This window comes from Notothenia rossii, assembly GCF_949606895.1.
Source record: "Notothenia rossii genome assembly, chromosome: 9".
NCBI classification, from domain to species: domain Eukaryota; kingdom Metazoa; phylum Chordata; class Actinopteri; order Perciformes; family Nototheniidae; genus Notothenia; species Notothenia rossii.
The window spans coordinates 19,805,461-19,818,604 of NC_136907.1; the positions used below are offsets into that span (position 1 = coordinate 19,805,461).

Genomic DNA, 13,144 nt, shown 5'->3' on the forward strand with positions numbered 1-13,144 from the left:
GGTTTGGCTCCAGGTCGCCCTTTTTATTTACTACAGTTCAATTTGGATTGAGACAGGGAAATAAACTAAACCTCACGCGTGGCGTTTCACTTTCAAGGGGAGCGTGTATGTAATTACATTGCAAATACTGACTTGAGCCCCACCACTGTATGGGTTAGCCCTACTGCTTTCAACTGCCTGTATTGACCATTCTGTCAATTTTATTGACAATTTTAACTTTTCTGGGACCGCAGACATCTTTTTAAGGCTAATGGAGTTTGAATGAACAAGTCAGGAGTGAAATTGTTTATCTGTAACGTATTCAACTGCACTCAAAAAAATGATTTGTTAAACCAACATGATTTAATTACGTGACAAAATTCCACGCAATTACATTATGTTACTCTAATTTAAATGAAATATGTACATAATACATGATTCACTGTTGTTGACCCAACACATGTTTATCTCATTCATCCAATGTAAAATTAATGCTTCAGGGTGACATAATTTACCTTAGTTAACCCAACACATGTTTATCTCATTCATCCAATGTAAAATTAATACTTCAGGTTGACATATTTTACCTTAGTTAACCCAACACATGTTTATCTCATTCATCCAATGTAAAATTAATACTTCAGGTTGACATATTTTACCTTAGTTAACCCAACACATGTTTATCTCATTCATCCAATGTAAAATTAATACTTCAGGTGGATATATTTTACTTTAGCTTAACTAACATGTGTTTACCATTACAGTAAATTACATTTACAGTGGTTGCCTATGTCATCAATCTATTCCCTCTGCCAAGGACAAGCAACAAGAGGAATCAAAACAAGAGAAAGACACAACACATCGCTCAGAAAACCTTGAAAATCTATCACTGCACCCGCCTGAGGAATGTCTTGATTATGAGAGACAAATAGAGAAGTCTCCACCGCCCTTCATCCCCCCTATCACCTCTGAGGATACTCTTCCTTCACCCCACAGCTCTCTCTACTCTCCGTTCACCCTTTCACCCTCGCCCACCCTCCTGGAGATCGCTGAACACACATGAAGGAGATACAGAGGGTTGGCACCGATTCCTTCCTGGAGTTCAAAGACCAAACTAAGGCTATACGCAGCTCGCAGCATGTCCTTTACCCCCGCTCCTCAACGACGCCCACCAAAATCACCGCAGAGACGCGCACCATCAGCCCCGTCTTCATCACCATGCCTACCTCAGCCACCTCCCCCCCCCTGGCATGTCCTTTACCCCCGCCCAACAACGCCCACCAAAATCACCGAAGCAGAGACGCGCACCATCACCCCCGTCTCCATCACCGTGCCTACGTCAACCACCTCCCCTCCTTTCAAGAAAGCATCTGCAGTCTCCGAAGCCTGATAAGGATGTGTGTGTACAAAACACAACAATCTCTTACTGATATGTGCTGGATCCAGGTTCAAGGGCGTATGGCACTCTCAACTCTTTCCAGGACATGCCGGGGCCCTGCCTGCCTATAGCTTTGCCGATATCTGTTTTGATAGGTGATAGATTAAGAGCGGTGAATCAGCTTAGAAAGAGGAAGTGCTCAAACGTTTGTGTGAGTTTATCAAATTTAGCAGTGATTCCATGTCAGCCACAGCTTGTCACAAAAAATCTTACTGATAGTGTATCCAACCAACTTAAACTAGCTTTATTAAATGGCAGGTCTTTGGCAGGTAAAACATTTTAAATCAATGATTTTATCACTGAGCACAATCTCGATTTTATGTTTTTAACGGAAACTTGGATTGAACAAAATAACAGTGCAGCTGTTCTTATCGAATCAACACCTCCCAACTTTGGTTTTATGAGTCAGGAAAGAATGCATAAGAAGGGAGGTGGAGTTGCTATTTTGTACAATGATTCCCTTCAATGCAGAAAGACATCTTATGGGAACTTTGCTTCTTTTGAATATGTGGCCCTTCAGCTGAAATGCTCCTCTCAAGCTCTGTTCCTAAATATCTATAGACCACCCAAATACTGTACAAGCTTTTTTGATGATTTTACTGAACTGCTGTCTATAGTGTGTATTGACTTTGACCGTCTAGTCATTGTTGGTGATTTTAACATCCATGTTGACAACCCCCAGGACAGAGGGGCTAAAGAACTATTTTGTGTTCTTGATAGCTATGGACTGACTCAGCATGTGACGGAGCCCACGCACAATAAGGGGCACACTCTGGACTTAATTATCTCAAAGTGTTTGAATATCTCTAAGGTTGTGGTGACTGATGTTGCACTCTCTGACCATTCCTGTGTTTTCTTTGAGAGCTCTATTTCTGTTCACAAAAATGTTCAAGAAGAGGTTACCACAAAGCGATATTTAACTGAAAATACTAGGGAAATGTTTACTCAGAATTTTTCTTCCACACCTGCTAACATCTCAGTAAATGAGCTAGTAGATCATTTTAATTCAAAAATAAAAAAAATGTTATAGATGCCATTGCTCCAACTAAGGTAAAGGAAGTGACTGGGAAGAAAATATCTCCATGGAGAAAGGCCATGACCGTGAGAGCAGAAAAAAGAGAATGTCGAAAAGCTGAACGTAGGTGGCGAAAAACAAATCTCCAGGTTCACTTTGAAATCTATAAAGAGAGACTTGGCCTTTATAATTTGTAATTGAAAAACGCACGACAGTCTTTCTTCTCTGCTATCATTACCAAAAACAAAAACAACGCACGTGCCTTGTTTGCTACCGTCGACAGACTAACTAACCCCCCAGTGTCAGTAGCCTCTGAATTTCTATCCACCAGGGCATGCAATGATTTTGCCTTCTTCTTCACTGACAAAATTCAGAAAATCAGAAAAGCAGTCAGTGTCTCTGCATCAGGTACAGCAAATGTGTTGTCCCTATGTCCACCTAATATCAATTCAAACACCATGACAAAATTCCATCGGATTAATGATAAAAACCTCGAGGACATTATTCAACTTCTGAAATCCTCCTCCTGCTGCCTTGATATTATTCCAACAGGATTTTTCAAAGATGTTTTTCGTTGCATTGCCTCAGATCTACTTCATATAGTAAACAAATCTCTTCACTCAGGTATTTTTCCACAGGATCTGAAAACTGCAGTCATTAAACCGCTCTTAAAAAAGAATAATCTAGACGCTTCAGTAATGAACAATTACAGGCCCATATCAAACCTGATATTTCTAGGTAAAATCATTGAAAAAGTTGTTTTTCAACAGTTGAGTAATTTCTTGCATTTAAATAACTGTTTCGATGTGTTCCAGTCAGGCTTTCGTCCAAACCACAGCACTGAGACTGCTCTTGTGAAGGTCTTCAATGACATCCACTTAAACACAGACAGTGGCAGAACTTCAGTGTTAGTATTATTAGATCTCAGTGCTGCGTTTGACACTGTTGACCACAACATATTACTCGACCGACTAGAAAAATGGGTGGGACTTTCTGCAAGAGTTCTAAATTGGTTTGAATCCTACTTAAAGGACAGAAAAAACTTTGTTTCTATAGGTAAATACACATCTGAGTTGACAAATATGACATGTGGGGTACCTCAAGGCTCCATCTTGGGGCCTCTTCTCTTTAACATCTACATGCTACCACTGGCTCAGATAATGAAAAACAACAAAATAAGTTACCATAGCTATGCGGATGACACACATATTTACGTAACAATTTCACCAGGAGACTATGCTCCAATTCAAACACTGAGTAAGTGCATTGAACAAATCAATGACTGGATGTGTCGGAACTTTCTACAATTAAACAAAGATAAAACTGGTAATGGTTTTTGGAGCCAAGGCAGAACGTATAAAAGTTAGCGCTGAGCTTCAGTCTGCAATGTTCAAAACAACAGATAAAGCCAGAAATCTAGGTGTAGTCATGGACTCTGACCTGAGTTTCAACAGTCACATTAAAACAGTTACTAAATCAGCCTACTATCACCTAAAGAATATATCTAGGATTAAAAGACTGATGTCACAGTAGGATTTGGAAAAACTTGTCCATGCTTTTATCTTCAGTAGACTGGACTACTGTAATGGTGTCTTTGCAGGTCTCACTAAAAAATCTATTAGAAAGCTGCAGCTAATTCAGAACGCCGCTGCTCGAGTCCTCACTAACACTAAGAAAGTGGATCACATCACTCCTGTTCTGAAGTCTTTACACTGGCTTCCTGTATGTCAAAGAATAGATTTCAAAATACTGCTGCTGGTTTATAAAGCTTTGAATGGTTTAGGCCCAAAATACATTTCTGACCTCCTGCTAAATTATGAACCATCCAGATCTCTCAGGTCTTCAGGGACGGGTCAGCTGTCTGTCCCCAGAGTCAAAACTAAACATGGTAAAGCAGCGTTCAGTTATTATGCTCCAAATATCTGGAACAAACTCCCAGAAACCTGCAGGTCCTCTGCAACTCTGACTACTTTTAAATCCAGGCTGAATACTTTTCTTTTTGTCGCTGCTTTTAATTGAACTATTCACATCTTAAACTGCACTGTAACCTTTATCCATGTATTTTTTCTTTTAATGTTTCTTTTATTATCTTTTCTTTTTAATGACTGATTTTAAATGCCATTTTCTTAATGTCTTTCCTTTTTTGTAAAGCCCTTTGAACTGCCTTGTGTTGAAAGGTGCTATATAAATAAACTTGCCTTGCCTTGCCTTACTACCCAACAAAAATACTCTGGAGCCGCAACTGCCGACCCGTATTGCGCATGCGCAGATCTAAGATCCAGTAGAAATGATAAAAGTACTCTACTAGGCCAAAATATTGTCAAAGAGTATATGAGAGTGAGAGTGTGTTAATTAATATATTTGGCAGTTTGGAGTAAGTCTGTAGATTTGTCTGTGTGTGTGTGTGTGTTTCATGTATAGGCCTCTCACGATAATTAATTTTGTTGGATACATTTTCCCAGAGATTATTGCAATAAACGATAATATTGTTGGCACCGTTGTATGACCATTTTAGACCACTGACATAATGATAATATATAATAATAATTCAAGTAAACCCTTTCAAACTGCTAGTCACATCCTCATGTAAATGGCAATTTATCGAGTTCATTTTTATTTATCGTACGATAAGTTAATTAATTGCTTATGGCACACAATAAAAGGCACACAATGAAACAGTGGAAACAAACATGTGTTTGACTTTCATTAGTGAATGAAACTGTGTGCCCTTTATAGTCTGTGTCAAATATTGTGTATTTGTATATATTGTATATATATATATGCTAAGGTCCCGCTGCCAGTAGCCTACTCAAGTTGAAGGGGGATGAGGGGGGATGGCATCCCCCCTGAAATAAAAACGGTCAAAAATCATCCCCCTTCTAAAACTGCCATCCCCCTTTCCATCCCTTATGTCATTTTATAAATGAACGTGGCACTGGTATTACTGCTATTTCAACATTAATTTTGCGCATATTGACTAAAATACTGTGGACGAGGGAGCACGCACGTGTGCAATGACATTTTTACCAAGTTACTGACGCTATGCTATGTGAGTGCCCTAGAGGGCGCCAGAGCGCCGTCATGCGCCTGTTTGATTCATAGATATATATTTGAACACTAGATGGCTCATGGGAGATTTTCCAGCGTAGCTCACCGGCCGCCATCTTGCTACAGTCAACAGCTACTCTGGTACGCGCTATGGTAGCTGTTGTAAGGTGAGTGATCGGCACAAAAATACTCTTAAATCGCTGAAATATTGACTGATTTACAAACGGTTTGGTTTATTATAAACATTATTAGAATGGCTATGATACAGGATGCTTGGACATGTTGAAATCGCAGCTTTTCTTGGTGTATGTGCCGTGGTTGTATTTATTAGCTGGCTAATAACAAGAGGCTGTGAGTGAGACCTAGTATTTACAAAGTTGACCCAGCAACTTTACACCAGTGGGAGAGGCATAACTGCTCTTTCTTTTCAACATAACTTAAGTTACACATGATTTCTTCCAAGTGGTTTGGCTTGTTAAAAACATCTTACATTTTAGATACATTATGACACAGGAAATCGCTGGCTTTGTGTTTACAGAAGTACCTGACTATGCCGGACTTTTGTGCAGCCTACGGATGCTCTAATCGCCGCAGTCTGCAAACAAGAACCCATGGAATCACCTTTCACGTGTAAGATATGACAATATTATGACTATAATTAGGATAATCGTTAATTACTTAGTGGATGTATGTACATTACAAGTCCTGCTACACAGGATCAGTGGGGCTATGTGAGATAATAGTATTGCAAGATTGATGTTGACCCAGCCTCTTTAGAATATGTTGCTACCATTTCTTTACACAATTATTTAATGTTTCTTTTGGACACCTTTTTTATAACTCTTAGTGTGGTTGTCTTATTCTTAAAGTATACATTACATACATACATACATACATACATACATACAATTACCCCAAACATATGATAATTTCGTTGTGTATTTTTGTCCTTACCCTTAATGTTAAAGGAAAGAAGGGAGGATAATGTTGACAATAATTTATATATCTGGCTACCTTTCTCATGTTTTTAAGGTTTCCCAAAACCGGAGAGAGGAGGCGGCAGTGGGAAGTTGCCCTAAGAAGGGACGGTTTTGTTTCCTGTGGCAGGACAATGCTCTGCAGTGATCACTTCAGTTGTGAGGACTTTGACAGGATGGGGCAGACTGTCCGGCTTAAAGATGGTGTTGTGCCAACAATATTCAACTTCCCAGCTCATCTTCAAAGGGTATGTGTATCATTGGCCAACAAGAATTCAAGGTGTATAAGATTGATATATAAATATGTGATTAAATGTCACACTTTAGTTTTTCTTTCTGCACGTTTAGGAATAAATAATGTGTTGTGTATTACAGCACATTTTAAACACTCAAAATGTCTTTAATTATGTTTATTTTAGCCGGAAGCAACAAGAAGCACAACCACTTCAAGAAGAGCAGAAGATGAACCTCAGCCTAATGTTGTGAGTATTCTGAATGTGGCCAAGACCAGAGAGATGGTCATTGATTTCAGGAGGGTGAGGACGTCTCCTCTACCCCTGTGCATTCTGGGAGAGGATGTGGCCGTTGTGGAGGATTACAAATTAGGGATGTCCCGATCCGATCACGTGATCGGGGATCGGGGCCGATCACGTGATTTTCCAAAGATCGGAATGCATCGGAATCGAGAGCAAGGAGATCGGGGATCGGGAAAAAAAAATGTTTTTTTATAATTTTATTTAATGTTACAAAACAAAGATGACCATGTTCACATCTTAAAGTCATCCTGAGGCCTTAGTTTTGGTTTAAAATTACACAACATCATGTATGTGTTGCTTCTTTTGGGCTTGTTTTCATATACCTGGTTGCTTATTTCTCTCAAATCTGGCAACCGAGTGGGCAGGGCGCAGTGTCTAATAGTAGCAGTAAGCTAACGAGAGGCTACGTTCAGCTGGTGACTCGGGACACTGAAAATGTCAGGAGTTTGGAACTATTTTAAAATTGAAAGCGAAGGCAGTGTAACAGCCAAATGCAATGTTTGCGAGGCGGAGGTTCCGCGTGGTGGAAAGAACAGAGCTTCGTTCAACACGACCAATCTTATACGCCACCTGAGAAACAAACACCAAGAGGAACACGAGGAGTACACATCGACCACTCGGGCAAAGGCACTAAAACAACCGACACTTTCTGAGACTTTGAAAAGGAAAGAGAAACTGTCCCAGAACAGTGACAAGGCCAAACAAATAACAGCCAAGATAGCTGAATTCATCGCGTTGGATGACCAGCCGTTATCTGTGGTGGAGAACGTGGGGTTTCGCCGTCTCATGGAGCACTTGGAGCCACGTTACGAGTGGCCTTCTCGTCATTTCTTTACAGAGAAAGCTCTGCCTGCCCTTCATAACAAGCTTCGTGGCCACCTGCAAGCCCTGTTAACAGACGTGCCTGCTTTCGGGTTTACCACAGACATATGGAGTTCTTCTGTGTGTCCAATGTCACTCCTTAGCTTCACTGCACAGTGGATCGACTCACAGTTTAATTTACGACATGCGACCTTGCACGCTCAGAACTTTCGCGGATCTCACACAGCAGATCGTGTGAGAAAGGCCATCGAGGGGATGTTTAACAGTTGGGGAATAGATAAGCCTCGGGTCCATGTCATTTTGCGGGACAACGCGCGAAATATGGTGAAAGCCATGGATGATATGGAAATAACGAGTGTAGGCTGTGTTGCACACACGCTCCAACTTGCTGTGCATGAGGGTCTGCTGTCTCAGCGCAGCGTCATAGACGCACTGGCCACCACGAGGAAAATTGTTGGCCATTTCAAACATTCCCCGTTGGCCTATTCCCGGCTGGAAAATATCCAGAAGGATCTGAAGATGGACGTCAAGCGTCTACAGCAGGACGTGCAAGTGAGATGGAACAGCAGCCTCTACATGCTGCAGAGCATCCTGGAGCAAAAGCGGGCTCTCTCTGTGTACGCAGCTGACTACAGCCTGCCAGTCACACTGACAGCCAACCAGTGGACCCTGATGGAGAAGACAGCTGAGGTGTTAGCTCCATTTGAGGAACTCACCAGGGATGTGAGAAATCCCACTGCATCTGCAGCTGATGTCATCCCTGCAATAACAGCCCTCAAACGTGTACTCTCTCAGGAGAAGACCACTGACCAGGGGGTCAGAACAATGAAGAGCACGCTCCTAGAGGCGGTGGAGACCCGCTTTGCTGAGGTAGAGGAGAAGCCACTGTACAGCATCGCCGCTCTAGTGGATCCAAGATACAAAGACAGGCAAGTACAGTAAATGAATGTACCATTTGAATGCTATTATAATCGTATCTATTACGTTATGAATTATGTATATACAACCAACCAGTATTCATTATTCAAGCCAATTTCAATTTTTCTTTCCTTTTTAAATGTAGGTTTGTTAATGATTAGATTTGTATAGAAGTAAGGCAGTTGCCTGACTTAACTGTTGTGCTGTGTGGTTCTTCTTGTCTTATGTTTTTCTTTGTTGTGGGTAATTGTTACATTTATCTATTTTTAGATTCTTCACAAAGTCAGACAATCTGAGGCTTGCCACGGATAACCTCATCCTGGAGGTGGCAAAGATAGAGAGGGCTGCCAGTGAAGAGCCAGAGGCAGCAGAGCCTATGCGCAAGACACCACACCAAGAAGCAAGCAGCAGCCTGGGCAGCGTCTTGGATGAGATCTTGGAAGAGAATCAGCCAGAGGCCCGGTCCGTGAGTACATCAGCTGATGTCTCTCAGAGCAAACCAGCCCTAGGAAAAGCAATCCTCTACACTACTGGAAAGATAATGCTTCATGGTTCCCCTCACTGGCTACTGTTGCAACCAGGTTTCTCTGTGCCCCCTGCACCTCTGTGGACAGTGAGAGACTCTTTAGTGCAGTGTCCAACGTCCTTGATGAGAAAAGGAACCGGCTCTCACCTGACAGGGTAGAGATGCTGATTTTCCTTAAGAAAAACCTCCACTTAATTGTGAAGCCTGAGAGTGAGTAAGAAGTAAGAGTGCAGCTTACATTCAAGAGCTGACCGTCCCTTGATTTAAAAAAACAAACGGTGCCTTGCAATTTTATATCCATTTTTGTTTACATTTTATATTTGAATTACTGTGTTACTCCAGTAAGATGGAAATATAATACTTTGTTTATTCATGTTATGTTAAGCTGCTATTGTTCATTGCACTAATACTAGACTAGTTAGTCTTAAGGCTAGAATTCTGCACTAAGCCACATTTTTATTTTATTTTATTATTTATTTGTGACTGAATGTGAACTTGTGAAGCTAGTCAAGCTACCTCTTTCCAGTAGAGTTATTTTAATTTTGTTACTGCACTATCTGCACTCAATTTGTTTACATTGTTATTTTGTAGTGGACCACTGATAAGCTTTATCCAATGCTGCTTTGAAAAAAGAATATCCTATATCCATGTTGGATAGAATGGGTAGTTGGGTACTGTCATTTAAATAAAAAAATACCTTAAGGGACAACTTGAATGCTTTTTATTTTTTAATGCATCGGATCGGGAAAAATCGGTATCGGCAGATTGTCAAAATCAAAGATTGGATCGGGAAAATCGGTATCGGCAGATTGTCCAAATCAAATGATCGGAATCGGATCGGGAGCAAAAAAAGGTGATCGGGACATCCCTATTACAAATACCTGGGAGTGCACTTAGACAACGGGCTGAACTGGAGGATCAACACTGACGCTGTGCACAAGAAGGGGATGAGCAGACTCTATTTTCTGAGGAAGCTGAGATCCTTCCACATGTGCAGCAAGATGCTGGAGATCTTCTACCGGTCTGTTGTAGCCAGTGCACTCTTCTTTGCTGCGGTCTGCTGGGGGGGCAGCATAAGAGCCGGTGACACCGGCAGGATCAATAAACTGATCAGGAAATCTGGGTCTGTCATCGGCATCAAGCTGGACCTCTATGAAGCTGTGGTGGAGAGGAGGACACTGAACAGGCTGTTGTCCATCATGGATAACCCCACCCATCCTCTCCGCCTGCAGCTGGACAGTCAACGGAGCTCCTTTTCCAACAGACTGCTGCAGCTCCGCAGTGCCATAACTCTGTACAACAAATCACGTCTGGCTGGAAGATAACTCTCTGTTCCATAGTTTCTCTTGAATATAACCACGTTGTACATTTTACACATATATAATCTGTTCAATATTTAACATTAATATTCCATATGCCTTATATTTATGTATATTATATATATAATATCCTGCCAAACTCAACATGTATATTTTCCTCTTTATTTTTCTTGCTTTTTTCTAATTTATTGTAAAATGCCTTATCCCTTATGCTGCAGTAACAAAAAATGTTTCCCCAAATTGGGATCAATAAAGTACCATCTTATCTTATTTGCATGTGGAATGTCACTAACAAATGAGAGCATAATTTGGCTTGTCATATTAAATCCTTTATCTCGGTGGTACCCAGGAAGGTCTATGATGGTGTTAGTAGGAGAGCCCAATATAATTTGAGGTGGTACTCTGTGTAAAAAGTTTGAGAACCACTGGCCATCTCACTTGTTCTATGTCACTCATACACTTGAATAAACATGTGCAAACATTGAAACTACACCCAGGGGTTGGCAACCTTTACAATCAAAATAGCCATTTTTGTCCAGAGCCTCAAAACATATTTTTGCCTTACAAGGGGACAAGCCTATTAAGATCAATTTCTTAAATGTACGCGTCTAATAATGTGTCTAATAAACCCATACAATGGTTGTGAAAGAATACCAAAGCTGAGGCTAGACGATGATTGATTGTTGGTGTGCCATGTGTCACCGTGTGTCTTATTGGTTTTGTGTTATACTGTATTTTACTCCCCACCTGCCCCTGCTTCCTACATCCCCTCCACACCAAGTTGTTCTTCTTAATAATAATACATTTTTTTTGGGGGGGCCGCCTTTCATAACACCCAAGGACACCTTACAGGGCATAGGGGCAATATAGGGAACAATTAAAACAGTGGATTTAGTGAGATATCAGCCGGGGTAAGACAAGACAAACAACAGTAAATGGACTACAGAAGGACACAAAAGGACACAGGGTACAGTTTATATTATTCTTGGGCTTGTTTCGACTACAAGAACTCAGCGCACCGTGCTGTGAAGTGGTAACGTATTTCAAAGGTTCTGGATTTGTTTACAAATCTAGAAACTAAATACAAAACTAGGACGATATGAAGATCTGATGTCAAAAATAATTGTTATAAATGACACAGAACTGGCCTGTCTGTGAGCTCATTTTATGTTGGTTTGGTTCTTCTGATAAAGGTGTGAATATCTAAATAATATACCACCATATGCTATTGTCATTAGTTGTGTCCGTGTTCTTCAATCTAAGGCATTGCTAAATTAACAACTCTTGGCTTACAGAGTGGTAACATGAGACCGATTTTTATATATAAAATATAAATATATTTTTATTTTATAATTTATTTTAAATATTAACAATATAATAAAATAAATGGAAATATATACACCGACAAATATTTAATATAAATACCTTGTGGTTCCCTCTCTGTGTGTATAGCTATTGCTTTATCTGCTTAATGTTATTTTCATAAGAAAGTCCATGATTATAAGTATGCAGTATCATAACTACATCTTTGATGTTTATAAAAACCAAACCGTTTGAAAATTGGTTGAAAATTGAGCAAGCTATGGTTATTTAAATAGTAAACCATAATGTTATGAATGAGAGCACTGCCTGTAGCAAGATGGCGGCCATGTGGCAACGTCAACGTCGGTCTCCATTGGCCAGCAGCGTGGGTGAGTCATCTAGTGTTTATATCTATGGTTTGATTGATGCAAGAAGCTGCATAGCAGCAGTAGCGCAGGTAACGGTCATCATCACAATGGCCAAGCGACCAGGAGGACAACGTGATCTGAGGGACTTCCTATTTAAAAAGACTAAAAATAACATTTCAGGTAAGTCTAGAGTCAGTAATCTTAGTCATTACTCATTACTTTAGTCACCAAAGGTGGAATCTATGGACATAAGCAGCAATAACAACTTAGTTTGGAGTTTAGCTACGTTTTTCTCTCGTGTTAGCTAGCTAGTTAACTAATGCTAGCTAGCTAGCTAAAATATGAGGACTTGAACTTCATTAGCTAACTAGGCTAGCATTAACGTCAGCTAATCATGTTAAAAAGAGGAACACGACAAGGGACACTGACATAACGTCAACATAGGCCGAGTTGGGAGTGAGAATGTGTTGATTCAGAAGCTAACAGAATTGAAGGTTTGATAACTATTAAGTTTAAGATAATTAACTCTTTCCAAGTGCATTTTTGGGCATTTCTATTAATCTCTGGAGACTCAGAGAATATTTTGTTATATGAATATTTAAATAGTGATATTAAAAGGAAGGTGAGAAACTCCTTTTTCAGCCCCAAAACTGTTATTAGCCTATTATATCCAAACTTGAATGTTGGGCATTTTAATGAAAATATGTAGTTTTCTTAAAAATCAACTAGAAGAGTAATGTCACCTGCTTGCATAAGAAGTCTGCTCAGTCATTGTAACAAAACCATAATGACCTTGTTTTCCTCACATACTGTAGAGGACAACCATGGCCAGGAAGCAGGACATGACACAGCAGGAGAGCGAAGAGCTCGAGGAGGAACAGGTTTGATCATTCTTA

General features: G+C 40.3%; 2 protein-coding genes across 3 annotated transcripts in view; both read left to right on the forward strand.

Moving 5' to 3' along the window:
* Positions 1-7,251: 7,251 nt before the first annotated feature.
* Positions 7,252-9,242, forward strand: LOC307019828 (zinc finger BED domain-containing protein 4-like; the record flags this gene model as incomplete). Its single annotated transcript, XM_079650933.1, has 3 exons — positions 7,252-8,744; positions 9,004-9,199; positions 9,237-9,242. Exons 1-3 carry the CDS (start codon positions 7,429-7,431, stop codon positions 9,240-9,242), a joined length of 1,518 nt encoding a protein of 505 aa, XP_079507059.1. The 5' UTR covers positions 7,252-7,428.
* A 9-nt stretch (positions 9,243-9,251) lies between these two features.
* LOC307019417 (uncharacterized protein) overlaps positions 9,252-13,144 on the forward strand; it is a 35,250-nt gene continuing 31,357 nt past the window's right edge. For both annotated transcript variants that reach the window (XR_013802649.1, XM_079650283.1), the window contains exons 1-2: positions 9,252-12,428; positions 13,064-13,129. Coding sequence is in view for 1 of the 2 variants with exons in the window: in XM_079650283.1 (XP_079506409.1) it covers positions 12,191-12,428; positions 13,064-13,129 (304 nt within the window). In the remaining variant the exon portion in view is untranslated. The remainder of the gene's footprint in view (positions 12,429-13,063; positions 13,130-13,144) is intronic.